General features: G+C 40.2%; 1 protein-coding gene and 1 non-coding gene across 3 annotated transcripts in view; one reads left to right on the top strand and one right to left on the bottom strand.

Moving 5' to 3' along the window:
* Positions 1–27,269, top strand: part of FMN1 (formin 1) — a 389,651-nt gene that overhangs the window by 169,924 nt on the left and 192,458 nt on the right. For both annotated transcript variants that reach the window (XM_025390157.1, XM_025390158.1), the window contains 2 exons: positions 12,450–13,237; positions 17,687–17,837. In XM_025390157.1, coding sequence (XP_025245942.1) covers positions 12,450–13,237; positions 17,687–17,837 — 939 coding nt within the window. The remainder of the gene's footprint in view (positions 1–12,449; positions 13,238–17,686; positions 17,838–27,269) is intronic.
* LOC112628183 lies at positions 11,153–11,217 on the bottom strand. The gene has a single exon (XR_003120354.1). It is a non-coding gene; the product is annotated as a small nucleolar RNA SNORD77 (small nucleolar RNA).

Raw genomic sequence — 27,269 nt, 5'->3', positions numbered from 1 at the left:
TCCTAGCTTCTTCTAGAGGAGGCATCCTAAGCCAGAACCCAAATCCTAAAGAAAGACAAGCAAACCCTCTTGTTTGTTTGCCCTGTCGATTGGCCTATAATTTAAAACCCATTCAATGGCAGATTTATCAAGTGACTAATCCCTGGGAAAACTCGAAGTGGCAAGGAGAAGGTGATTGTGATCCAGGCATGCATCACTGGTCATTTGTTTAAGTAATGAAGGTGGAAAGCCAAATATCGCCTTGCTTACTTGCAAAAATTAATTCAGGGAGGTTGGTTTATGCATGGTTGGGCTTGGAGTAGCTTGTTGCTGATGGAATATACAGTGAACACAAACGACTTGGTATGCGTTTGCTGGATGAATCAAATGCAGTTGATGGTATGATCCTGGGTTTTCTTCAGTTGTCAAGGAAAAAATTATGTCTGAATAATTATAAGAATAATAGCACTGTAAAACTCACACCAGCTCAGTTGTCCTGGGAATTAATCGTAACTTACAAATATATTATTATTTCTTTTTTTTTTTTTTTTTTTTTTTTTGAGGCGGAGTCTCGCTCTGTCGCCCAGGCTGGAGTGCAGTGGCCAGATCTCAGCTCACTGCAAGCTCTGCCTCCTGGGTTTACACCATTCTCCTGCCTCAGCCTCCCGAGTAGCTGGGACTACAGGCACCCGCCACCTCGCCCGGCTAGCTTTTTGTATTTTTAGTAGAGACGGGGTTTCACCGTGTTAGCCAGGATGGTCTTGATCTCCTGACCTCGTGATCCGCCCGTCTCGGCCTCCCAAAGTGCTGGGATTACAGGCTTGAGCCACCGCGCCCGGCCACAAATATATTATTATTTCTACCTAGAATGTGAGCTTCTCGAAGTATGAATGGTTTGTTTGTTTGTTTGTTTTGAGACAGAGTGTTGTTTCATCGCCCAGGCTGGAAGGCAGTGGCGCGATCTGGGCTCACTGCAAGCTCCGCCTCCCGGGTTCACACCATTCTCCTGCCTCAGCCTCCCGAGTAGCTGGGATTACAGGCGCCCGCCACCAGGCCAAGCTAATTTTTTTGTATTTTTTAGTAGAGACAGGGTTTCACCTTGTTAGCCAGGATAGTCGCTATCTCCTGACCTCGTGATCCGCCTGCTTTGGCCTCCCAAAGTGCTGGGATTACAGGCGTGAGCCACCGCACTGGGCAAATGGTTTCTTATTTTTCACAGGATCATCTGGTACTTTGCAGATGCTCTCAAAGCTTGTTTGAATATTGGCTGGTAGGGATGCCATCTTTGTTGTAATGAAAACCTGTTTGCCTTCTACCAGATTTATACAGCACTGCTATAAAGAGTAAGCTCATCGCAGAACGTTTATCACCAACCACTCCTCTGAGCCTCTTCTTGCTCCCAGAGAGCTGTATCGTTTGTAAAGTTGTGGGAACTTGACTGTGATTGACTCTAGTCAATACTCCTAGAGTCTTATGCATAAGTTTCAGCTTTTACACCAGAAAGAACTCAACAGCTGGCCCCTTTTGATATCAACTGACACCATTTGATAATTCTGTATAATTGACCTAATGTCATTTTTTCATTTCCTACCGAATTCCAATTTAAGAAATATACTAAGTGTTGGGAGTATGTAAGGCAAACATGATTGAGGAATCCACATCATCGTGTTCAAAATGATCCTGTTGTGCAGATGGACATTGGCCATGGGATAGTGTCCCTTTATAGACAAGTGTGTGAGGAATCTAGAGGGAAATATTAAAATGATTACTGTAATTAATTGGAGAACCACAGTTCGTCACAGTGTATTAAGGACCAGGGCTTATCATCTGTTTCTTCTAAACTTGAATGTACTCTAGAATGGTGTAATGCCTCATTGGACTAGCTGCAGCTTCAGTAGTGATAATAATAATACAACATAAAATTGCAAGCTCTCTCTTTTAATAGAGAAGGAATTAGTACGTTGGCTCATCGCCTAAAATGTGCAGTCTTAGGTTTGCTCTTCGGGTTTAGAACTACTTTTTGGAAAAATGAAGTCTGAAAGTCATTTCCATGGATATATATTGATTCTGTGACTTATGTTTTAGATATTAATAATTTAGAAATAAAATGTTACTGAAGTTCCCCCATGAGTAACAATGCCTTTTATTTACTAAAATGCACTCTGGCTACAATTTTGTTTTGTGTCTCAAGTATAAACCTCACTGCAGATTTCAAACATTTGTTTTACTTTCTTGCTACTTCCTTGGATGACTATCCATGGTTATATTTGCTGATTTTAAAGGTGTATTCCTTAATACTTGTAATTAACCATCACCTTTCAAAAATAATGGATAGGCTGGATGCAGTGACTCATATCCCAGCACTTTGGGAGGCTGAGGCGGGGGATCACAAGGTCTAGAGATCGAGACCATCCTGGCCAACATGGTGAAACCCTGTCTCTACTGAAAATACAAAAATTAGCTGGGCGTAGTGGCATGCACCTGTAGTCCCAGCTTCTTGGGAGGCTGAGGCAGGAGAATCACTTAAACGTGGGAGGCGGAGGTTGAAGTGAGTAAAGATCGCACCACTGCACTCAAGCCTGATAACAGAGACTCTGTCTCAAAAAAAAAAAAAAAAAAAAAAAAAAGAATAATTTTGTCTAAACTGCATACTCATCACTGGTTTTCAGAGCACCTTGTTGAATCTGATTTTATGTGAACATTTGCATTCACAATGAGAATTGAGACTGTCTCTTTGTATTGTTTAGATAATACTGTGCTTTAAGCCCTTACGAAGTTTTCATGAATATAGATGTGTTCAAAGAAGCTTTGAAACAAAGTGATATGAGAGTCTTGGGTGTGGAAATTATTAATGTTTTAGTACTAGAGGAAATCTTAATGACTAAATACTTTAAACCTCCCATTTGAGATAGATATAAAATGAGGCTTAGAGGAAATTCAAAACTTGGCTAAGAGCAAGTAGCTAATGATTGAGATAACCAGGAGTAGAATTCAAGTCTTTGAACCCAATGCTTTTTCCACCTGAGAGCCAAGAAACTTCAAATCAATTATTTACTTAATCATTCCATTTCTTTTTCAGGAGGACGGAGGGCAAGTATTTTGAAGAAAGTATCTGAGACTAGAAAGTATCTTTTTTTTTGCGTGTTAGCATACTGACTTCCTAAAATGTATTGCATGGGAAGGATTATTAGCCACTGAAGATCAGTGATAAGGTGGATAGTAACTTAGTCTATCTTTTATTGGCAATTTACTTAATTCCTCAGTGCTTCTCTTTCTTCATCTGGAAAACAGCCACAATACCAGTGTTGTCACAGACTGTTGTCGTAATTATATGCATTGATGTAATGCAAATACATTGTAAGTAATAGGTGTAACGTAGTGTTACTAATCATTAATTATGAGTTACTGGTGTTTACTGGATGTCAGTTTAGGGAGTCAGCTGTTATTAATTCAAAATAGTAAGGCAGAAAGAGCATAAATTTTTATATCAGCCAGGATTGAAATCCCCTTGTTACTATTTTTTAGCTGTGGGATCTTATACAGATTAATACCTCCCCCAGAATGTCTGCCTTGCAGAGATGCAAGGATGAAGGCACCTAGCATAGTGCCTGGAACACTCACGCCATGTTGGTTTGGATTCTCTTCTTATCTTTCCCGAGCATCAACATGGCAGGTGATTACTGGAGGTCAGCACCGTTTTTACACATGTGTACTCTCCAGCATTGCATGCATTGGGTTTTACTCGGAGTCAACTTCGTGTCAATTACTCTTTACCCCTTCTTTCCCTGCCCTGTTCCTCTATGTCTTTATCCCTCCCAGCAAGTTCTAATTACAGAAATGTGTCAAATGTGCCTCATGTTTCTAAGTGTCCTTGAGATGGCCTTTTGATTGTAACTTGATGTGCTTTCATTTCTGATAAGAACAAAAAAATTGTAATAGTTAATTAAAACCAGCTTTTGTTAATTTATGGGGTTCTCATCAAACCCAGTGCCATTCTCTTCATTAATAAAAACTTTTGTTTTTACAGTGGCAAGTATAAGCCAATTAACTAAGGGGTTATTGAAGTCTCTGGGCAACCTTCAAAAAGAAAACAGAAAAAACTCATACGCACATCCAAAGCCATAGAATCACCATCTCCTTGCCTTACCTAAGCATTCTGTAAGAACTGAATCCCATCCCTTCGAGGCATTTTGTGCTCCCAAGCCTCACTTTCCCTTCCTTCCCTCTGCTCACACCACACTTTTCAGAGGTGGCAAAGCTTTGTTGAGCCTCCATGCAGCCCCCAAGGACTGTCTAGCTTTCCCCAGCCTAGGGATGTAGAATTTGGAAGAGTCCCTGGAAAAGACTGACTTAGTCAAGTTGTACAGCAGATAACCTGATTTTTTATTGGCCCTGGCAGCACCACCTAGAGAGAATGTTCGTAACAACAAAATGCTAACGGATGATTTTTCCACAGTGCTTGGCACCCACACGATGTCTTTCATCAGTAGGCGTTTTTCCACCTTCTTTTTGACAGACATGCTTGTGGGGACCAGACAAGCAAAAGTCTCCTCTGTTGCTTGGGTTTCAGTACAGTGTGTTCCTTCGATGATATCTCTGAGCAGTGGTAATGGGGAGGATATTAAAAAATAATGAGGATTTGGTAGGGGAAGGGAGAACCATCCCCAAAGGAGGCTGGGGAAGTTGCTAGAGTCCAGTTCCTAATCAGATTAGAATCACAAATGTGGTTCATTTCTACTGGCTAGTTCATTATATGTATGGGAATAGCCTTTGAGCTGACTGTGAAGAGAATTTTGTCTATATTAAGTATTTTGAATTATTAAAACTAACATGATCAACATCAACTTTTAGAAATATCTTCATTAAAAAAAACTTGGATGTTTTATGAGTGTTCTAGTCCAAAAGTGGAGCAAGTATCAGAAAAGAGATCAGAGGAGTGTTTAGTATGTCTGCTCTCATTTCAGTATTAGTCTGTAATGACTAACAATTGACAACAGGTCTTAAGAGTTTGCTGTGTATGGGAATAGCAAAGAGAAAAAGATCTTTATCTCTCCTTAAATTTTTTTGGAGTTTCACTTACAAATGGATGGGTAATACAGAGGCTTGAGGAAGTCTTAATATTTAACACTAAAATCAATAAGCATTTGTGGATGGCTAACTAGGCAAGCAGTGTGTGATGCTCTGGAGGTTCAAATATGATTAACTTGTGGTCCCCAACTGCCTGCAGTTTTTAGATTTGAAAGAAGATAAACATAAATGACTATAATGCAACGTGAACCTAGAATGTTGTTTGGAAACAAAAAGGAAAACTTTTGCCAAGCAGAATTAAGAAAAGTTTAAGCCAGAAGATTCAGTTGAGCTTGATTGCATTTTTTTTTCAGAGCTTTCACTAGGCGAAAATGGATAAAAGGAGCTCTAAGTAGATGAAACAGCATGTGTGAAAGAGTAGAGATGTGGGTGTTGGTCGTCTGTAGTGGTGTAGCATAGGGAAAGAGTAGGGAAATATCTGGGCGAGCAGGCAGAGGCCAAGTTTTGAAGAGCCATGAGTATCATGGAAAGAATTTAGGCTTGTCTACTGTGTAGAATAACTATTCTCAATCTGGACAATGAAGGAATATTCCCTTTATTGGGCATATCAGAGTTAGGAAAGGGACTATACCAAATAACACATTTCTTTGGAGATGCTGAAATGACCCAAGTGAAAGTCATTGCCAGAATGACCCATTGATACTGTGTCGTTACACTGTCTCAGCTGTGTTAGAGCAGAATTCAGATTAAGAACAGTTGTTGTTTATTTCACCTCTGGGTCCCATTAGAATCTTTTGCGGTGCTTTAAAGACACCTGTGCAAAGGCATCATCTCAGACTAATTAAATGGGGGTTTCTGGGGATGGGCCTGAGCACCAGTGTCGTCCACAAAACTCTCCAGGTGATTCTAATGGGAGCAGGGCTTGAGAACCACTTTGTTAGAAAGATAAAAATTGTGCCACTAGGAAGAAAAGGTAATCAAAACAGGATGGTTTAATTGGCATTGTCCTCTCAAAGCTAGTAAGTTTGAATCTTTCTTACTAAGAGATGGACATATATATTATAGCAGACTATTGCAGGTGAGAAGAGGATGTGATTAAAAATAAAAGTAATTGAAGCTAACAAATTAAGAGTAAAGGAAGGTAGGTAAAACTTAAAAACTGGAAAGATATCAAACCTTAGCACCTGTCTCTTTTCAAATTATGTATTGGGGTCAAATCAGCAGATTTTTAGCAGGGAGAGTGAGAGAAAGGGGAAATCTTGAGATTTTCTTTATATGTCTTCAAGAACATTGATCTAAAAATAAAAGGAGGGCTTATAATTGGATACTGCTTACAAGCACATGTTCAATGTGTAAGTAAAGTTAACAGGATATAAAGGCATTTTGTTTCCTTGACCTGGCATTATCTGTAGCTTCCTTTGTAAGGGACTGATCTTGACACTTCCTAAAGATTCTCAGGATCCTGAGCAAAGATTGGGAGTACATGATTATCTAACAAAGTTCTGGTCTGTATTAGAATCACCAAATCATTACCAGTCTTTCTAGCTATGTATCTGGATAAAGGAGGGGGGAACAGCACATAATATCCATGTACAAAGTAGAAGTGGTAGCTAACAGGAAATAAAAATAGTGTTTAAAGATTAGCTTTCCCAAAGCTTCAGTTCATGGTATGCATGAGCTTGAGATGTTTCGTTTATAATAGAGCCAGACACAATTTGAAATAATTGGTACGATATGGACAGAGAATGAATTAGGTGCTTATTACTTTAATCATTTTGAGTTGCTCTGCCACACTGAGATCATGAACACAACCAAGACAAAATGGGAATGATCAAAAGAGATTATGAAACAAGAAAAGTCAAAGGCAAGTGTTTTTTTGGGGGGTGAGGGGCAGAGAGAGGCAATTAAATTTTAGTGATCCAGAAAGATTTCTTACTATCATACTATCATCTCAGCGTCTTGGTGTGCAGTACATGGAAATTCATTGTTTTCCTTCTTATTTGGTCATTCTCCATATCAGTGAATATAGTATGTGAGGAACCCATTCATGGAGTCTGTGCCTGGTAATCTGCCCCCTACCTTGGGTGTTTGCAACAGAGGAAGGGTATTGGAAGAGGACGGTATTCACAAAGACTGCATGAAAGAGCATGGACCTGTTTAGAAGACTGGAATCCGGGGCATATCCGGGGAAGAGACAAAAGCTAATAGTGGAGAAGCTGGTCAGAAAACAGATCAGAAGAGCTGTTGATGTGTCTGTGCTAAAGAGTTAGTGGTAGTCTGCAAGTAACAGCTAATTATTGGAGAGATTTTAAGGACTAGGGATCTGCGTTTATTATTATTTTTTTCAAAATCTTCTTGGAACTAAAGTGGCTAAATTTGTGTCAAGAAAATGCTCATTGCCTTTGTCCAGTGAAAGATTGAGGTGGTGGGGGTGACAAGAGAAATCGGTAACACTTGATCAATAGCATGTTGAGGATGAGAGAGAGCAAGAAATTCAGCATGACATCAGGTTTCTGGATGTGCTGACTGGAGGTGATGAGGCCATTAATGGTGAGGAGGAATTTCAAAGGAGGAACACATTGGGGTTCGGCAACAATGAGTTCACTTTCCAGCCTGTTGGATCTGAGGCAGCTAGTTAAATATTTAAGTAGATTAATCCAGAGGATAGTTGGAAATATGATCTCAAGGTACCAAGTTAGAAGGTACTCACTTAGTGTCATTAATCATATGAGTATATGAGATCATCTAGAAAGATTGTATAGTGTGAGAAGGAAAAAAATGCAAGGAATACGCCAAGAAAACCACACTTAAGGGATGAATGAGTCTACAGATTGACTAGGGGCAGCAGAGAAGTAGGAAGTAAACAAAAGGAGAGAGGTGGAATCGAGTTCAGGGAAGCAGAATTTCAGTGCTTCTGGAACAGTCAACTCTAACAAATGTGGCAGAGAGGTCAAAAATCACTGAAAAGTGCGGATTGAATGCAACAGTCAAATCATGGAGTTTCAGTAGGATAGTGGGGATGGAAGCCAGTAACTGGGTGAAAAGTGAATGAATGAGGAAAATAAAGCATGGGTTGAGTGTTTTTTTTTTTTTTTTTTCCAAAAAAGCTCTGCTGCGAAGGAAAAGAGATAGGGTTAGAAAGTGCAATAGCTAAAGGAATTTAAGAAGGATTTTGGTATGTCTATTTTTGCTTTAGAAGCATAGAGCTTGTAGACAGTAGAGGGCGTGGGGCTGGGAAGCATACCCAGAACCAAGAGCAAGCTAATGGGGCCACTGGGCTCTGATCTGTCAGGTGTTAGAGAGACAATAATAATGACAGCAAACTGAAATAGTAAACACTCTTCAAACACTCTTCTTATTTTGTTTTACATATATTAATTTGCCTCCCTGGCATATCTGCTCTGTCAAGTACATTTTATTATCCCCGTTTTGCTTACAAAAAAACTGAGGTACAGAGAGGTGAACTTTACTGCCCAATTTGTATTCTGCCCACTACACTAAAGAAATGCATTACCTCCAAGCTGCTAAAATGATATATAGCTTTACATGTCAGCTTCAACAGATTTAGAAGATCATTAGTGGTAGAAAGAGGAGGAGGTGGGGGCCAGGGCTTTTGCTGTAGATACAAGATTTCATCTTGAGTTTATAATCCGATAGGGGAGGCAGAAACTCAGTAATTTCACCAAAAAATATTTCCCTTATTAGGGAAAGTTTCACCATTCAATATGTCTTTGCAATTCTTTCATATCATTAAGAAGTTGAGGATTGAGTAAAATTATTGCTTCTTGAATATTTGATTCTTTTTTTTTTTTTTTAATTTATTTATTATTATTATACTTTAAGTTGTAGGGTACATGTGCATAACGTGCAGGTTTGTTACATATGTATGCTTGTGCCATGTTGGTCTGCTGCACCCATCAACTCGTCATTTACATCAGGTATAACTCCCAATGCAATCCCTCCCCCCTCCCCCCTCCCCATGATAGGCCCCAGTGTGTGATGTTCCGCTTCCTGAGTCCAAGTGATCTCATTGTTCAGTTTCCACCTATGAGTGAGAACATGCGGTGTTTGGTTTTCTGTTCTTGTGATAGTTTGCTAAGAATGATGGTTTCCAGCTGCATCCATGTCCCTACAAAGGACGCAAACTCATCCTTTTTTATGGCTGCATAGTATTCCATGGTGTATATGTGCCACATTTTCTTAATCCAATCTGTCACTGATGGACATTTGAGTTGATTCCAAGTCTTTGCTATTGTGAATAGTGCTGCAATAAACATACGTGTGCATGTGTCTTTATAGCAGCATAATTTATAATCCTTTGGGTATATCCCCAGTAATGGGATGGCTGGGTCATATGGTACATCTAGTTCTAGATCCTTGAGGAATCGCCATACTGTTTTCCATAATGGTTGAACTAGTTTACAATCCCACCAACAGTGTAAAAGTGTTCCTGTTTCTCCACATCCTCTCCAGCACCTGTTGTTTCCTGACTTTTTAATGATCGCCATTCTAACTGGTGTGAGATGGTATCTCATTGTGGTTTTGATTTGCATTTCTCTGATGGCCAGTGATGATGAGCATTTTTTCATATGTCTGTTGGCTGTATGCATGTCTTCTTTTGAGAAATGTCTGTTCATATCCTTTGCCCACTTTTTGATGGGGTTGTTTGTTTTTTTCTTGTAAATTTGTTTGAGTTCTTTGTAGGTTCTGGATATTAGCCCTTTGTCAGATGAGTAGATTGCAAAAATTTTCTCCCATTCTGTAGGTTGCCTGTTCACTCTGATGGTAGTTTCTTTTGCTGTGCAGAAGCTCTTTAGTTTAATTAGATCCCATTTGTCAATTTTAGCTTTTGCTGCCGTTGCTTTTGGTGTTTTAGACATGAAGTCTTTGCCCATGCCTATGTCCTGAATGGTACTACCTAGGTTTTCCTCTAGGATTTTTATGGTATTAGGTCTAACATTTAAGTCTCTAATCCATCTTGAATTAATTTTCGTATAAGGAGTAAGGAAAGGATCCAGTTTCAGCTTTCTACTTATGGCTAGCCAATTTTCCCAGCACCATTTATTAAATAGGGAATCCTTTCCCCATTTCTTGTTTTTCTCAGGTTTGTCAAAGATCAGATGGCTGTAGATGTGTGGTATTATTTCTGAGGACTCTGTTCTGTTCCATTGGTCTATATCTCTGTTTTGGTACCAGTACCATGCTGTTTTGGTTACTGTAGCCTTGTAGTATAGTTTGAAGTCAGGTTTTGATTCTTAATCTTGAAAGAAGGTTTAGTTAAGAGTAACTGCTGAGAGTTAGTTTGTTGTAACAGAACCGAACTAGTCATTAGAATGAAATTAAAATGTGGGTGAGTAATTCAGGGTGGTAATCAGGGCTAAGATGTGGGTGGAAGTGGACAGGAAAGAAAGAGAGAAAGGAAGATGGAAATGATACAATGTTGAAACAAAGATTATCTTGATCTCACAGTTGAGTGAAGCTCGAAATTACTTTTAGGGAATTGGTAGTAGAACTCACAAAAGGCTAGGTAAACTTTCATATTTGCAGTACATTGCTTATTCTGATTGCTTGAGCTTTTCCTACTTTTATGCCTATCCCTCTACAAAGGTAGCATTATTCGAAAATTTTAAAAAATAATTAGGAATTTGTTAGTCTCTTGCTTTGCTATTAGCATTAGCAACAGAAACTAACAGTAAGATTTATCCAAATATTTCTATGTTCCAGGCATAATGCCTACTGTTTTATATGAAGTATCTCATTTTACTTTTATAAAAGTCTTAGAGATGGCTCACTATTATTCCTACTTTACACTTGAAGAAACTCAGGCTTAGGGAGACAGTGTTCCCTGTCTAAGGTCATAGAACTTGCAAGTGCCTGAGCCAGGATGTGAAACAGGTGGTGCGACTCCAAATTCAGGCACTCAACGCTCTGCACTGCACAAGAAATAGACAGTGTCCTGAGCTAGCCACTTCCCTCAGAGTTGGCTCAGAGCTACCATGTCCACGTATGAGAAGATTAGCCTTCAAAAAACTTTGTCTTTCAGTTCTCCTGACTATAGTTCTTTAGGATTTTTTTCTTGAGAATGAATATTAAGGAAAAGTTGAACCTAGTAAAAAATAGTTAAAAGCTAGGTTTTTTTTTTTTTAACACCAGATAAGTGGTAGATCTCTTCATAATTCAATCTGCTGAACTATGCAAACATCATAGTATAAAAGTTATCTCAATGAAGGTAGACGAACTTCCCATGTTTATACCTTTCCTTCCAAGACTGTTAAAAATATTTCTTTACTTTTTTAATGCAAAAAGGAGCTGCACTTGTGTGTGCTTAGGTGTTCTAGATATTTGTGCTGAGAAGTGAAGAGAGTCTTGATAAGGGAGGCTCTTGGGACAGTGACAGTGAATATAACTATCCCCATGATTTTTATCCATCCATCTCTTCTAAGCTATGTACTCGCTGTGCTACCTGCTGGGATACACGTATAAAGACAATACTGTCACCATTTTTGTCTTGTGGAGTTTATAATCTCATGGGGGAGGCAGAAATTAAGTTGACCAAAAATATTTAATTACTGTTAAACTGGATTTTGAAAACTCTCATCAAATTCTAAATTTGATTGCTTTCCAGTTAACTGTCATAGGATGAATAGCTTTGAATGCTCAGGAACGGGCTAGTTAATGACTATGAGTACTCTAGCTCTGTGCTTATAAGTGTACAATTACAGACTCAGTGCATTAAAATAAGTGAGGCAATAAGCATTAAAAAGGCTACTGTCTTACATAGTTTAAAGTGCTGTGTAAGTAGAAGAAAATGGCATACTGTAATATATTGTAATATATTATGTTTTATATTGCTTCCTTATTGCTATATTATGAAACAGAAATACTAATCTTGGGGCTTTTATAGGGAAACTTTAAAAAAGTAAGTTATCATGGCTTCTTCTCTTGCTTTTTGTGTCTGCTGAATTGTCTTGGAAACTCAGTGAAAGAGACATTCTAAGGAGACTGGGAGAACAGCAGCTCTAAGCCAGAGGAGCTCTAAACCTATTTTTTTCTTTACAGTTTTCTTTTATGAAACCAAACCCCAAAGTTATAAAACAGAGATTCAAGCATGTCCAAAGCTTTATTAAAAGTTATGTGTTTGATATGAAAACTGGGTAAGAGTTCTTAAGTAACAGATGTACTTTAAACCTTAATCCATGAAAATCATCTCCCGTGAGCTCAGGCTAGATGAAATTGTGCTTTGACTCCTGCCTGTGTAGGTCCCTGGAAAATTCAGAGTGAAATGTACACCTTTATGGATTCTTGAAAGAATGTCTCTGTATTTCCCTGCATTTATATGGGTCATGCTACAGTGGCACCGTGATGGTATTATTGAGTTTCTAAATTCTTATATTTGTTCTTAATAAACTCATTACTTTCTTTCTCACTGAATTTTCCTACAGGCCCAGTTTGAACTTCGGGCATTTCATATCCGGGGCGAGCATGCAGTGGTAACAGCAAGACTAGAAGAAACCATCGAAAATCTGAAACACGAGCTAGAACACAGATGGCGAGGGGGTTGTGAAGAGAGGAGAGATGTGTGCATTTCCACCAATGATGACTGCCCTCCAAAGACCTTCAGAAATGTGTGCATCCAGACAGACAGACAGACCTTCCTCAAGCCCTGCGAAGGCGAAAGCAAGACAACCAGAAGTAATCAATTAGTACCCAAAAAGCTGAATATCTCCTCTTTAAGCCAGCTCTCCCCCCCAAATGACCACAAAGACATCCATGCAGCACTCCAGCCAATGGAAGACACGGCATCAAATCAGCAGAAGGCATTGCCTCTGCCTACCGCACCGCCCTTGCCAGCACCCATCCCTCCCCCTCCACCCCTCCCCCCGGGACTTGACTCTTTGTCTCCAGCACCTCCAGTGCCACCTGTGAGTGCTGGGCCACCGCCACCACCTCCGCCGCCTCCTCCACCGCCACCTCTACCTCTATCTTCAAGTGCTGGACCTCCACCACCCCCACCGCCACCCCCACCCCCACTTCCTAACTCCCCTGCCCCACCCAACCCTGGAGGGCCTCCTCCTGCTCCACCACCCCCAGGACTTGCACCCCCACCTCCCCCTGGACTCTTCTTTGGACTTGGCTCTTCTTCCAGTCAATGTCCTCGAAAACCAGCCATTGAACCCAGTTGTCCCATGAAACCTTTATACTGGACTAGGATACAAATAAGTGATAAGAGGTAAGTTCTCTCCTATCCCATTCTCAACATGTGAATTCCTAGGATTTAGCCCAAGTGATATTTTATTCTTACCAGGTCAGTGTCTCCATAGTGTAGCACCCATTATCAAGTGTGATAGCGTGAATGCTTGGATAAACAAGGTTGGGATGTTTGGGGAGAACATCTGTCTCCAGTGGGGCCTCTCTATATTCTCTGAAGATGCTGGGAGAAACAATGTGTTTCAGTGTTAGGTTTTTCTCCAAGGCACATGGTCCATTTTATAGACTAGAGAAGAGTCCAGGTCTAAGCCAGGGCTTTCCCCAACATCGCTACAATTGATGAGTAATCATAAAGAATTGAACCTGACTGCATACTGAAGGCTCATGAGGATTTTTAGAATTCTTTTTACTGTCTTGTTTTTAAATGCTATAATCAACCCTGTAATATAGACATTGAACAGAAATGGGTGTTTTTCCATTTTTATTAAAAGAGTGAGACATGGCTAAGTTATTAGTTCTTTAGATCAGAGGAGAGTCTTAAAATATAAACTCTCTCTGCTTGAACTCTATTTCTTCTAACTGCTAAATACTCTCCCATCTTCCTTTATACCTTGATGCCCTTCAGAGAAGGTGTCAGTATATGGATAGTTGAAAGCATCTTCCATTTGTATCGATTGTTAAGCAGGGTTTGTAAAGCAAGGTATAGTTGCTTGGAAACATCCATTCAAACAGATTTGAGCGTGATTTGTTCTGCCTTATTTCTGAGCCTGGAAGGAGGACAGTGAAAGAGATCTTAAGTTGTCTCTTGACCACTTTCTCCTTTAAAGTTTGTTTGTAAAGGACGGCAAATATAGGACACATTTCACAACTTTTCCCAAGTCATGATGTGGTAGTGCATTCTTCAATGTATATAACATTTTGCTTAGGGAAGGCAGGATATGAAACAAAATAACACACAACTCACAATGATAAAACAACTGGAAATCCCTGTGGAGGAGTGAGGAATACGCTAAAACTGAGCATATGTGCTTCATATTTTCCTCTTTCCTCTCACAAAAAATAAGGGCCAAGAGTCTGTTTTTGGAACATCCCGATACTTCTTTTTTTCAAAATTCAATTATACTTTGTAATTTCCCAAATGAATGGTTCATAAAAAAGTGAGATGATCCTGTAATAGCTTCTGCCATTAGCTAAAGTACTAGTATTCCCTTCTTCCCAATAAAGACTCAGACATTTCCTAAAAAATCATTTCCCAGAATATTTATTTTGAGTCATGTTTCCTTATTAGTGTTCTCAAATTAGTGCACAGCCATTCCAGGGCGATGCCTCCCACCTGTAAGCCCTGAACGAGTGTGTCTGACAGCACGGGGAGCTGTTCCACACCTGTGTCCCACTAGCCTGCCTTCACTTCCTTCCCCAAGAGACTTCATGAGCAACAGATAACTGTAGACCACAGCAGCCACCAAAGAGTCCCACTGGGAGATATGGGCCCTTCGCACACGACCAAGGGAAAGCTGGAGATCGTCATTGTCTACGTTGTTTCCTGCTTATGTAGTTGGCCATTTTGAGAAGAAAAACAATTGAATACTGAAGGTCTCATTGGTTTCATCATATATCTAGGGCTTTACTTTTGAGCAAAATGAAAAGTAGATGAATAGGACATCAAGAGAGCCCTGCTTGGTGCGCATTTGAACCTGAAATGGGGGCTGCCCATCTCTGATGTGTTAAGACTGCAACATGGACACTCCCTGGTGGTACCACATATTCAAGTTCTTTTATTATGGGTCTCTCCAACTTTCTGTACCTATTAGCACTGCTACTTCTAAGTGAAAATGATTCAAAGAGCCTGTGGAGTATTTGCTTAGGAGCAAAAGTGCAATTATTTGGGATACCTTCTCATAAAGGAGGCAAAATCATACTTTAATATTTTGTGCAACTAGAGGAGTAAGTCGTTTATGTAATGATTGCATCATAAATGTTGGTCTTGCTCTTCTGGGAAGCCAGAAACAAAATGTGAATTTTCAGCATTATGTATACACTGCTTCTCATCTACCTAAATTGCTTTCGACTCCTGGTATGAACTGATTTTTTTTCTTTTGACGTTTTGCCTTCTTGGGTGTCTGTTTTGTGATTTCTAGACTAAGCAAGAGACACTTAAAGCAAAATAAATCCTCATCTAACTACCTTTTCATCTTCTTAGTAAGTTTCTCATTTGTCTCCTTGTCTTTCCTTCTTTCTCTCTCTCTCCCTGCCTGCCTTTTGAGCTAGAATGGTATGTTCAGGGGTCAGCTGACCACCATGGCAGGTCATTCGTTGTGAAGCAGGTCCTTATTATTGCCCTGCCAAATGCTGGCTGTCCCCAAATCACTGAGAGGCAGTGTTCCAAAATTCTTTCATTCAATATTGGAAATGGAAATGCCTTTCCCATAGAAATAGTGTTGTAAATGGTGATCAGGTGCTTAAACTGATCACCATTGACTCCCAAAGCCAATGTACTCCACAATGTAAGTGAATTATATTACTCGTTCCACTGGCCTGACCTCACAGTACGTGGAGCTAGAGCCAAGCAGGTGCAGGAAGTGGGGATGGGGCTGAGCAGTTGGCCTGACACACTGCATCACCTCACTCTAGGCATCACCCCTTAGCTGCCCAGAACCTTCCCGAGGTCCAGACCAGTGGCCCTTAACATGCCAAATGCTCACTCCAGAATTCCCGACTGACTTCCTTAATCAAGATCCCGCTTCTCCCCACCTCTCCCCCAGCACCACAGAGATAAGCACTTCACATTAATGGTGCTTATGTTTCAGGTTGAAGTTAAGTGAGTAGCAGTGGGGTATGGCTGAGGGAGGAACACATACGTTGATGTGCTTCCCTGGAAATGTTCTAGCCCTTGGGTTGGGTAATGGTCTCCCAGGTGTTCATTCTATTGTTCTACTTTATAACTTCCATATGTCATACTATTACATGGTTCAACTATTGGCAAAATCATAATTTGAAAAATAAAAAGTAGAGGAGAGAAGAGGTGAATGTGGCCAACACCAAAATGTCATATATCATGGGAAAGGCAGATCTATTGCAAAATGTGAACACGCAGACCTGAGGTGCCAGGGCTGCCAACTGTTTTAAATATCAAATCACCTGTAGTATCAAAACATTCTGTGGCCCATTCCATATTAGTTATCTTTTTAGTTTTCATTGAGAAAATATGTATGGAAACAAAGCTTTTAGATGTTATGGATTGTAACATATACATTTGTTTGATAAACAGTAAGTATATAGATGAAATTTGTTTGTGGGCATTGAGAGAGTTTATTATTATTATTATTATTTTGACATGGACTCTCGTTCTGTTACCCAGGCTGGAGTGCAGTGGCACAATCTCAGGTCATCGCAACCTCCATCTCCTGGGTTCAAGCAATTCTTCTGCCTCAGCCTTCCAAGTAGCTGGGATTACAGGCGCCCACCACCACGCCCAGCTAATTTTTTGTATTTTTAATAGAGATGGAGTTTCACCATGTTGACCAGGCTGGTCGTGAACTCCTGACCCCAAGTGATCTGTCCACCTCAACCTCCCAAAGTGCTTGGATTACAGGTGTGAGCTACCACGCCTGACCAGTGGGCATTAATAGTGTTTGAAATTCAGATAAGAAAGTAAACACTTGGGAGATGTGTTCTGACTGAGGGGCCCTGAGGAGTGACCACTGCAGTCAGCTCACAGACGCTGTTCTGTTACACCGGATTCTCAACAGCTGTTCTTTCTTCCCTTCAAAACTAGGGTGCCCCTGTTTCTGGAAGACAAACAGCACAGTTTCCCGATGGCTGCTTTAGTTGAAATCCCATGAGGTGCAATGGAGGAGGTTTTTGGTTGGTTTTTGTTGTTAGTATTGTATAGGGAACTGAGATACTAGGAATCATGTATTTTAAAATAGGCACAGCCTGTTTACGTATTAAGGACCCTGCAGAGTTTACCTGCATGAATCCTAAAAACTATATTTAAAAGTAGTTGAAAAAGTCCAAAGAGGAGGCAGATCTTTACTTTGGTACTCCATTTTCAGTCTACTTCAGAGTTAGCCTGTCAAAGTCTCAAATTGGTTATCTTTTCAGCCTTTATACGATGCCATTTTTACACATCATGGAAATGCCACAGACTGAAGGAAGAGCAGCTTGGGTGCCCCCAGGAATCCGAATCCCAGGATTTCTAGTCCTCAGAAGTTTCTCTAGAGCTCTATCTTTGATTGTACCTAATGACAGTTATTTTTTTGGAAATATGTCTGTGTGTGTTTTAATGGTCTATAGTATATTTTGACTTTAACAGATGCATAACATAAAAAGCTTTTCTCCAAGCATTATTAGAGTTTTATGTGTTTTTTTAGAAAAATGAAATTAAAAAATGGATTTGAGAAAGATTTCATTGTATTATATTCTCTCCTGTTTTGGTTCTTATGGTTAACTTGTCATTTTCTCTTTTAAGCCAAAATGCTACACCAACCTTATGGGACTCCTTAGAAGAACCTGACATTCGGGACCCTGGTGAATTTGAGTATTTATTCTCCAAAGATACAACTCAACAAAAGAAAAAACCTCTATCAGAGACTTTTGAGAAAAAAAACAAGGTCAAAAAGGTACTGAGTGATTATGCCAAAGCTGTATTTATATAGGGAAATGGTATATATGTATATATCATATATACACACACATACCTGTACATGTATGTGTGTGTATCATGGGAATTTAGTACATATTTTCTGTGTGTGTGTGTGTGTGTGAGATTCATGGAAGTTCATTACATGCTGTTGGTGCTTTTCCTGTTTTCAGGAAATGTTTCAGAAGGTTTTGCGTGGCAGATGGCAAAGGGAGCCAATAGTTCATGAAATCGGTGCTTGCTATTTTGGCCATATCTTCTGAATTTTCAAACTTTAATCTGGACTTTTTCAGCCATTATGGACATTTCAGCCATAATAAAAAGCCATAATTTTTATTATGAAATAAAAATAAAATTTAATTTATAGTTAGTGAAAGTAGTCTACAGGTTGTATGGAAAATAGGTTTTATTTATAATTTCATTCATTTAGCAAATATTTCCTAGGGGTTTACTGTGCTAGGTATTTGTTCTAGGCCTGCACTGTCCACTATGGTAACATGTGGCTATTAAATAATGAAAGTAAATAAAATAATTTAGTTCTTTAATTGCACTAGCCACTTTCCAATTTTGTTCTTGTGCCTAGTGGCTGCTGTATTGGATAGCACAGATGTAAAACATTTCCATTGTATAAAAAGCTCTGTTGGACAGCACTGTCTTAAGCATTGGGATGTGTTGAGGGCAAAAATAATAATAATAATAATAATAATAATAATAATAATAATAATAATAAATCCTTGCCCTGTGGAGCTTAGATTAACAAACACTAAACACAAACCCTGTCAATCCCATAGTTGTGCAGGGGAAGGAGAATCGATTTTAGTAGGGTGGGGGTGGAGTCTGCAATTTTAAATGGGGTGTTCAGGGTAGGCCTCATTGTGATGGTGACTTCTGAGTAGTGACTCAAGGACTTGGAAACTGAGAGGCACCAGCCTTCTGTAAGAGAATGAGTTCAAGACTGTTAAGCAGTCAGAGACAACCATGAGGATGAATCACACCTCTGCCACACACTGACTGTGAGATCTGAGGCAACGGTACTAGGTCCTTTCACTCTCTGTGTCTGGATCCCTGCACCATAGCATGAGATGATGTCTGCTCATAATGTTCCTCTAAGTAATTATTCAATGAAGTAATCCACGTATGAGGCTCAGCATAGTGCCTGGCTCACTGTCAGTGCTCAACATAGGATAACTGCTCTTGGTTTTGCTACTGTTACTACCACGGCTACCATTTCCCTGTTTTAGTGGGTTTTTGTTTGGTTGGTTAGTTCTTCTTATTTTTAATAGTAGCAGAAATGGTGTCGAGGAAAAAGTTCTGCTATTGACTTGCTATGTGAGCTTGGGCTGGTTGTCTTCCTTGTCGTATTTTCCCTTCTCTATAAAAAAGGATTAACAGGCCGGGTATGGTGGCTCATGCCTGTAATCCTAGCACTTTGGGAGGCTGAGGCGGGTGGATCAGTTGAGGTCAGGAGTTCGACACTAGCCTAGCCAACTTGGGGAAACCCCGTGTCTACTAAAAACACAAATATTAGCCGGGTGTGGTGGTGGGTGCCTGTAATCCCAGCTACTCAGGAGGCTGAGGCAGGAGAATTGCTTCAACCCGGGAGGCGGAGGTTGCAGTGAGCTGAGATCGTGGCATTGCACCCCAGCCTGGGCAACAAGAGCAAAACTCCGTCTCGGAAAAAAAAAGGATTAACAATATCTGAATCTCCCTGACCCACCAGGATGCTGTGAAATTCACACCTAAGCAGGTTTGAGGCAGTGTTTTGAAAAGTGTGTAATGTTGAATGATACCATCAACCCTGCCTTTTTTCTTTTTTTTTTTTTTTTTGAGATGGAGCCTTACTCTTGTCACCTAGGCAGGAGTGCAATGGTGTGATCTCGGCTCGCTGCAACCTCTGCCTCTGGGCTTCAAGCAGTTCTCCTGCTTCAATCTCCCAAGTAGCTAGGATTACAGGCATACACCACCATGCCCGGCTAATTTTGTATTTTCAGTAGAGATGGGGTTTCACCAAGTTGGCCAGGTTGGTCTTGAACTCCTGACATCAGTTGATCGGCCCACCTCAGCCTCCCAGAGTGCTGGGATTACAGGCATGAGCCACCGCGCCCGGCTACCTTTCCTTGTTAAATTACATCGTGGGGTTCATCATCAGTTCATTTCGCAAGTAATGTAATGATTATGAAATTAGCTGCAAATTACAGGGGAAAAATGGAAGATGTCTGAATTCAGCTTTCTGTTAATCAAATCAGATTTTCCCACTGACTTCAATTATGGATAAAAATCATGATCAAAATGTTTCATCTCTCAAGGTCACTGTAATTGTGTTGTCTTGATAAAAATATCCAAAGAAGTATTAAAGGAAAATTTTAAGAGGCTATATTGCATGGGAACAATTTGAATTTTTCTAATAAATTGGCTCTGTGACCCCACCCAAATCTCATGTCAAATTGTACCTACATGTCCAGGGGGGACCTGGTGGGAGGTGATTAAATCGTGGGGGTGGATTTCCCTTTCTGTTCTCCTGATAGTGAATGAATTCTCACGAGGTTTGGTTGTTCCATAAGTGTCTGGTGCCGCTCCCGCCCCACCCTCTGTCTCCTGCTGCCATGTCGGTAGTATCTTTATAGCAGTGTGAGAATGGATTAATACAAATAGTAAGTTCCAGACCAGTCCGGGCAAAAAAAAGTCAGCTGATTTACGTAGAATGTATTCCCATGCAGTTAGATTCACATGAGATGGAGGTGAGCCTGCCTTCTAGCCAGGCTGGCTTTTTCAGTGCCATCTATAGAAATGGAAGACTTGTTTCTACCTGAATGGCAAAAGGAAAATCTCTGTATTCCAAAGCCAACTTCAGTTTGCCTCTTTCAAGAAGGCTTCCCTGACTAACCAGAAACTCCACTGAATGCTTTCTTATGCAGGATCGTATTAAACTTACTTTTGTTCTTTATTGCTTCTTAGATGGCTATTACTCTTTTTATTTCTCTCCAGATGCTTGAAAACATGTTTTCTCATAGAACTATTCACTTCTGTTTTGGTGAATGAATATTTGTTTTTAAAACATCAAAGCATTTGGTCATTTATTCTTATTTCTTGTAATAGTTTGCCTGTTCAACAAAAGATTTTAACTAAGGCAGTTAGTAATTAGTACTTGATACGTATATTTTGTTTCTCTGTCTGAGGGGGAAAATAACACTTCATTTAAACTCTTTAAATTTTCTGAACAGGGTGGTTGCCATTGCCCCATGGAATCCATACACTTGTGTGGTGCTTGCTTTTCTCTGTAAGTGGAGGCAAAAAATTGGGTCTACTGGGCTTTGTGGTAATATGCAGCTTAGAGTTTTCAATAGCTTTGTGTCCTACCTTAGAGCTGAGGTTTTAAGTTTTTTTTTTTTTTTTTTTTTGAGACGGAGTCTCGCTCTGTCGCCCAGGCTGGAGTGCAGTGGCCGCATCTCAGCTCACTGCAAGCTCCGCCTCCCGGGTCCACGCCATTCTCCTGCCTCAGCCTCCCGAGTAGCTGGGACTACAGGCGCCCGCCATGTTGCCCGGCTATTTTTTTGTATTTTTTAGTAGAGACGGGGTTTCACCGGGTTAGCCAGGATGGTCTCGATCTCCTGACCTCGTGACCCACCTGTCTCGGCCTCCCAAAGTGCTGGGATTACAGGCTTGAGCCACCGCGCCCGGCCGGTTTTAAGTTTTAAATAGCAAGCTGGATTGATGCCAGAAAACTCCAAACCTGCCTCCTATGATCTTTCCTCCATGCCTGTGGCCAGATTTCCAGCATCGAGATGGATCCCTTGGTCTCTTTTGAGAGTCAGAGGTTTGTTTTCTCTCCTCTTGAAAATGAAAGTGGTTTTCGAGTTTCAGCATTGAAGGCCACCTCCTTCAGCTGGATCATAGAATGGTCCCATATGAGAAGACCAGGAGGATACTTGCCAAATAGGTCTTTTTATAATGACTGAACAAGAGGAAGTGCTAGGTACATGACTGGATTTCAAAATCCAGGATTCTGAGTCTTAGCTATAGGGCCTCAGCCAGCATTGAAACGTGAATAGGAATATCTTTTTTTTTTTTTTTTTTGGAGACAGAGTTTCACTCCTTTCGCCCAGGTTGGAGTGCAATGGTGTGATCTCAGCTCACTGCAACCCCCGCCACCAGGGTTCGAGCGATTCTCCTGCCTCAGCCTCCCAAGTAGCTGGGATTACAGGCACCCACAACCAAGCCCAGCTAATATTCGTATTTTTAGTAGAGACAGGGTTTCACCATGTTGTCCAGGGCAGTCTTGAACTCCTGACATCAGGTGATCCACCTGTCTCAGCCTCCCAAAATGTTGGGATTACAGGCGTGAGCCACCGCACCCGGCCATGAATATCCCTTAAATGGAGCTGGTCTTCATCCCTCAGCACATTTCACATTTATGTTTCAGAAGTAATGGACAGAATGATCAAGAGTCTGTGGAACTCAGATATTAATTTGTAGCTTCAACTACTAAAATAGTATTTAAATTTCATGTCACTGGCACTTGTTTAAAGTAAGCGTGTGTGTGTGTGTGTGTATGTGTATATATATGTATGTATCATCTCAAACTAGGCAGGGAGTCTGTTCTGTAATATCATGTAGTCTAAGAATTAGAAGAAATCTTACCCATCATCTAACTTTGTTCTGGTTTTGGCACATGAGAAACTAAGACCCAGAAAGATAAAGTGACTTGTAGGGGTTTGTACACTTTTAACTGGGAAGACATTGATGATGACGAACACTTGTTCATCAGCATGTGTCTGCATTTCCTCTTTATTTAAATGGTAACTTGCCACCTTGGTGATAGTATCAACTTTTATTGGGGTGATTTATTTGAAGTTTATGAATGAGAGTAGCCATTATTAAAATCATCAACAAAATATAGCCACACTTCTGCAAATCCAAAATATTTCCCACATTGTGTAATCACAGTTTTCTTCAGAGTCTTCCAATAGGAAGCCACATCTTTGAGTAAAAAGATGTGCCTTCTATGTAACTCCAGCAAAAGGCGTATATAGATTTGGAGCTGGTGTTCTTCTTTGACCTTATCAATTCCATTTAAAATATTAGCTATAGTAAAATAAATTTATTACTAATTATTACAAATTTGTATTGCATACTTAGGTAGATGCCATTCTCATTTGTGATACTAGACCACTCTGCCACTACAAACATAGCGGTAACCAAACTGAGAACCAGAGCTCAAGATACCAGCTCTCAGTGGAACTACCACCACTGGCTACTATCTCTTATTTTTTTCTCTCATAACATTCAGAAGAAGTCCTTTAACCTTCTCACACTGATTTCTTCTCTACAAAATTGGGAATAACACCCCCTTAATATGGTTATTACAAGGATAATATGAAATTATCATACATTAAGTATTCTTTACATTAATCTCTTAGTTTATGAACGAATGTGAAAGCTTTGGAAAGAAATTCGTAAACATCTTTGATTCCCAAGGTTTTTAAGGTCTTAAACCATTAATGTGTCCATTCCTGACACTATTTGCAAATGGGAGTCTCTAGGTCATTCTTGTTTTTCGATATTCATGGAAGTATACCACAACTTCCTTTAGTGATACATTCGGACATCTAGTACCTCATGTCATGTTTGTATAGCCTCTCTCTTTTTTTTTTTTTTTTTTTTTTGAGACGGAGTCTCGCTCTGTCGCCCAGGCTGGAGTGCAGTGGCCGCATCTCAGCTCACTGCAAGCTCCGCCTCCCGGGTTCACGCCATTCTCCTGCCTCAGCCTCCTGAGTAGCTGGGACTACAGAAGCCCGCCACCTTGCCCGGCTAGTTTTTTGTATTTTTTAGTAGAGATGGAGTTTCACCGTGTTAGCTAGGATGGTCTCGATCTCCTGACCTCGTGATCCGCCCGTCTCGGCCTCCCAAAGTGCTGGGATTACAGGCTTGAGCCACTGCGCCTGGCTGTATAGTCTCTTTTCACTGAAAGATTAAGAGTTTCCCCTGTCAATATGTCATATTTACACTGTCTCTAAGTGACGTTTGTTCCTGAGCAAGGTAGGTCAGCGCCTTGTCAAGGAACCAGAAATCATCTGCCTTCATTGTCTGAGGTTCTTTCTCCTGGTTCCTGTAAAAAAAAAAAAAAAAAAAAACAAAAAAAAACTAGCTGCTCTGATAAACTTTCCAATTGTGTTTTAAACTTGCCCAACAACTTTCTGAAAATCAGCATGACCTGCCAATATTCCTCCTTTTTTGAGATGCCGTGATCTGACTAAATTATAAATCATCTCTGTTTGTTTCCTCTTCTGTAAGATATGTAAAAGCATTCCTCTGTCTCCCTCTCCCTCTCTGTCTCTCTGTCTTTTTAATAGATATTTCTTAAGAATTAATGAGATAATGGCTATTCCCCAAGCACTTGGGGGGAAGGGGGTTGTGATGGTTCAGGAGACACTAGTCTGTTGAAACTTTGTGGTGCCAAAAGCCTTCAGCGTTGATTGTAATTTGGTCACTTTGGCAAGGATCATAGCTGTAATTCTCAAATCCCAGACTTAGTGTCTCAGTTTACTGAGGAGGGGAGAAGGGTGGAAGAAGAACATTGTTTGGAAGCCTGTTCATAAATTTATAGGGTTTTCATAACCTGTTGCTTCCCAAGTTTATATTATTTCAGCTTTGGTGTACAAAGATAATTTCTCTGGGCTCTCTTGGTGTAAGGTGTGTGCATTATTTTTTTATATAGGGGGTGGCAATAAGTTGGTCTAACCCTTTACATTTTTCACGTGTTGATAAATGAGCAGTGGGGTTAGGGATTGTCATCTCTAGAAGTGAGTGAAATAACTTGCCCATGTGTTGATTGTACTAATACATGACCTGGAGGCCTAAATTAGTGATATCTGGAATGATCAGGGCTTTCCTGTTCTTCACTTTAAGGACTCCTGACTGGCCACATTTACTGAAAGGAAACAGGAGCTCCAAGACAGGCACCAGTTTACAAAAATTCCACCTTGTAAATTTTATTTGGAAATGAGACAGCCTCAAAAGTTAAGTTGTACATTTATTTTATTTGCTTATTTTTTTAAAAAAAAAGGGTGGTTAGGACTTGTCAAATATGAATATCAATGATTCTTTCAGAATGTTGAATCTGAGTATTATTCTTGGAGTTCAACTATGTTTCTCTTGTTGGCTGTTAAACAGTAACTTAACCTGGATTTGTGTCTCCAGCCAGCTGCATTTAGAATGCTCTTTACCTACCCCACACCACAAGAGGGCACCTTAGAATGCTGAGATACAAAGATAAAGTCGCATGGATCCTAGAGCCCCGACAGCGGGCACCCGGAAGACAGCAACTGCCCCTCAGCTCTCTCTTTCCTTCTTCTCTGTATCGTGGACCGTGAGGCCAAATTTCACAGCAAATTGCCCACACAGAGTATTGGGAGCCAATTGCATATGAGAAAGACTTGTAGGTATTAGTAGAATAAAAATCATTAGTAGCCATGGTTCCAGTGCTTAGAATGAATGATTGCAGTATAAAAATATATGAAATATTAGAGTTAGCCCCTTTGGGACTGATTCTGGAATTCCCTTCTCACCACACACACAGACACATGTGCACGCGCACACACACGTATCTTTAAAATCTTCCATATCTGAAGAGAGTGAAAAGCAAAAATTTGTTTGAATGTAGATTTGGGGTTATGTATTTGGAAAACACAAAAAAGTACAGGGTATGCTATGAAAGAACCATTCTAAATATTTGTGCTTTAAAAAAATATTTATCTTCTCCTTGTTGAGGAAAGTTTTGAAGTCTCGCTTATTATTTTCCTGAATCTCATTCATTTATCCTCAATCCAGGCTGTTTTTTGAGATTGTGTTATGGGGTTGAAGGTAGACAATAGGATGAGGCTGAGTGCCTGTGCTTGGGATCTTGATGGGATAGTGAGTCCTCTGGCCTTCAGTTCTAAGCTTAGAAGTGTGTGAAAATGTAACAAGAGTAGGGAAAGGTCATATACCTATACTTAGGTTGCAAGTCCAGGTCACATGGATGCTTTTGAAGCTGAACTTGTAAGTGCTTTGCAAAATACACCTCCCATGTACGTGATAGTCAAAACAACCCCTGCACGTGCACATGCCCTCACAGGCACATGCTTAATGTGAACAGAGAGAAGTCTCAGTGACCTTGGATTTATTTGATACCGTTCAAGTGGAGATTAAAAAATAAAGATATCACTAGTAGTGACATTGCTAAATGAAGAGTTTTGGTTAAGTGCTTGTCATATATTAACTAATTTGATCTTCGAAAACCCAGTGAGACGGTTCCTATTATTGTTCCTATTTTATACATGAGAAAACTGGAGTTTAGAGGGTTTGGGCAACTTGCCCAGCACCACATAGTTCTGCAGAGCAAAGGAATGTTTCCAGCAACAACCCCAGAACATGTTTGTTTTGTTTTGAGACACAATCTCACTCCGTCACCCAGTCACTGCAACCTCCACCTCTCAGGTTCATCAAGCAATTCTCATGCCTCAGCCTCCAGAGTAGCTGGGACTACAGGCACACGCTACCATGCCTGGCTAATTTTTGTATTTTTAGTAGAGATGGGGTTTCACTGTTTTGGCCAGGCTGGTCTCCAACTCCTGACCTCAGGTGATCCACCCCCCTCAGCCTCCCAAAGTGCTGGGATTACAGGTGTGAGCCACGATGCCCAGCCTTGTGTTCTTAATTACTTGACAAATGGTCATTCATCTACATTTAACTGCCAGTCCTGGCTTTAAATTCACTTGCCCAAGTCTGAGTTTTATTTCTTGGTCATTGTATAGTGAGAAAAGTGCCAGCTTTGGTGTCAGTAAACATAATTTCTAATTCAGACTCTGACCCTAACCAAATATCGAATCCCGAACAAGTCCTTTAAATTCTCCGATCTCAGATTTCTCATCTGTCAAAAGATAAATTTTAATTATATGAATTACAAGGATCTGGTCATTACTTCTACTTTGCAGATGAAGACACTCAAGATCTACCAACTTTCATTTGATTTTTAGAAGGCAGATAGATGAGGGTATCACACATGAACCAATATCTTAGCACTCAGACCCAGGCCTAATCAGATAGACAGAGCTGTCTCCAACCATCAGTAGCATATTGTATGAGTCATAGGTACATGGGGGTTCAGGAAATAATTGTTCTGATTTTAATAATCCCCCAAATGTAAGGTAAATATATTGGAGAGTTATTTTTAAACAAACCAAGTTTTTTGATGTACTGGGGGTGTTGAAGTACTGGAAATATGATAGAGAAAAGTGTAGTGGAAATTAGGAGCCAGAGATCTCATCATGAAGTTAACTATTAGTTGTTGTAGTTGTTGTATGTCCACTCATGTAACCCCTCTGACCTTAACTTCTATACCTAACATGGCATCTGGAGTGAAAATTTTCAAATA

The sequence above is a fragment of the Theropithecus gelada genome, chromosome 7a, assembly GCF_003255815.1.
Source record: "Theropithecus gelada isolate Dixy chromosome 7a, Tgel_1.0, whole genome shotgun sequence".
NCBI lineage: Eukaryota > Metazoa > Chordata > Mammalia > Primates > Cercopithecidae > Theropithecus > Theropithecus gelada.
The sequence above is the reverse complement of the archived record's forward strand: the minus strand, read 5'-3'. Positions and strand labels throughout refer to the sequence as shown.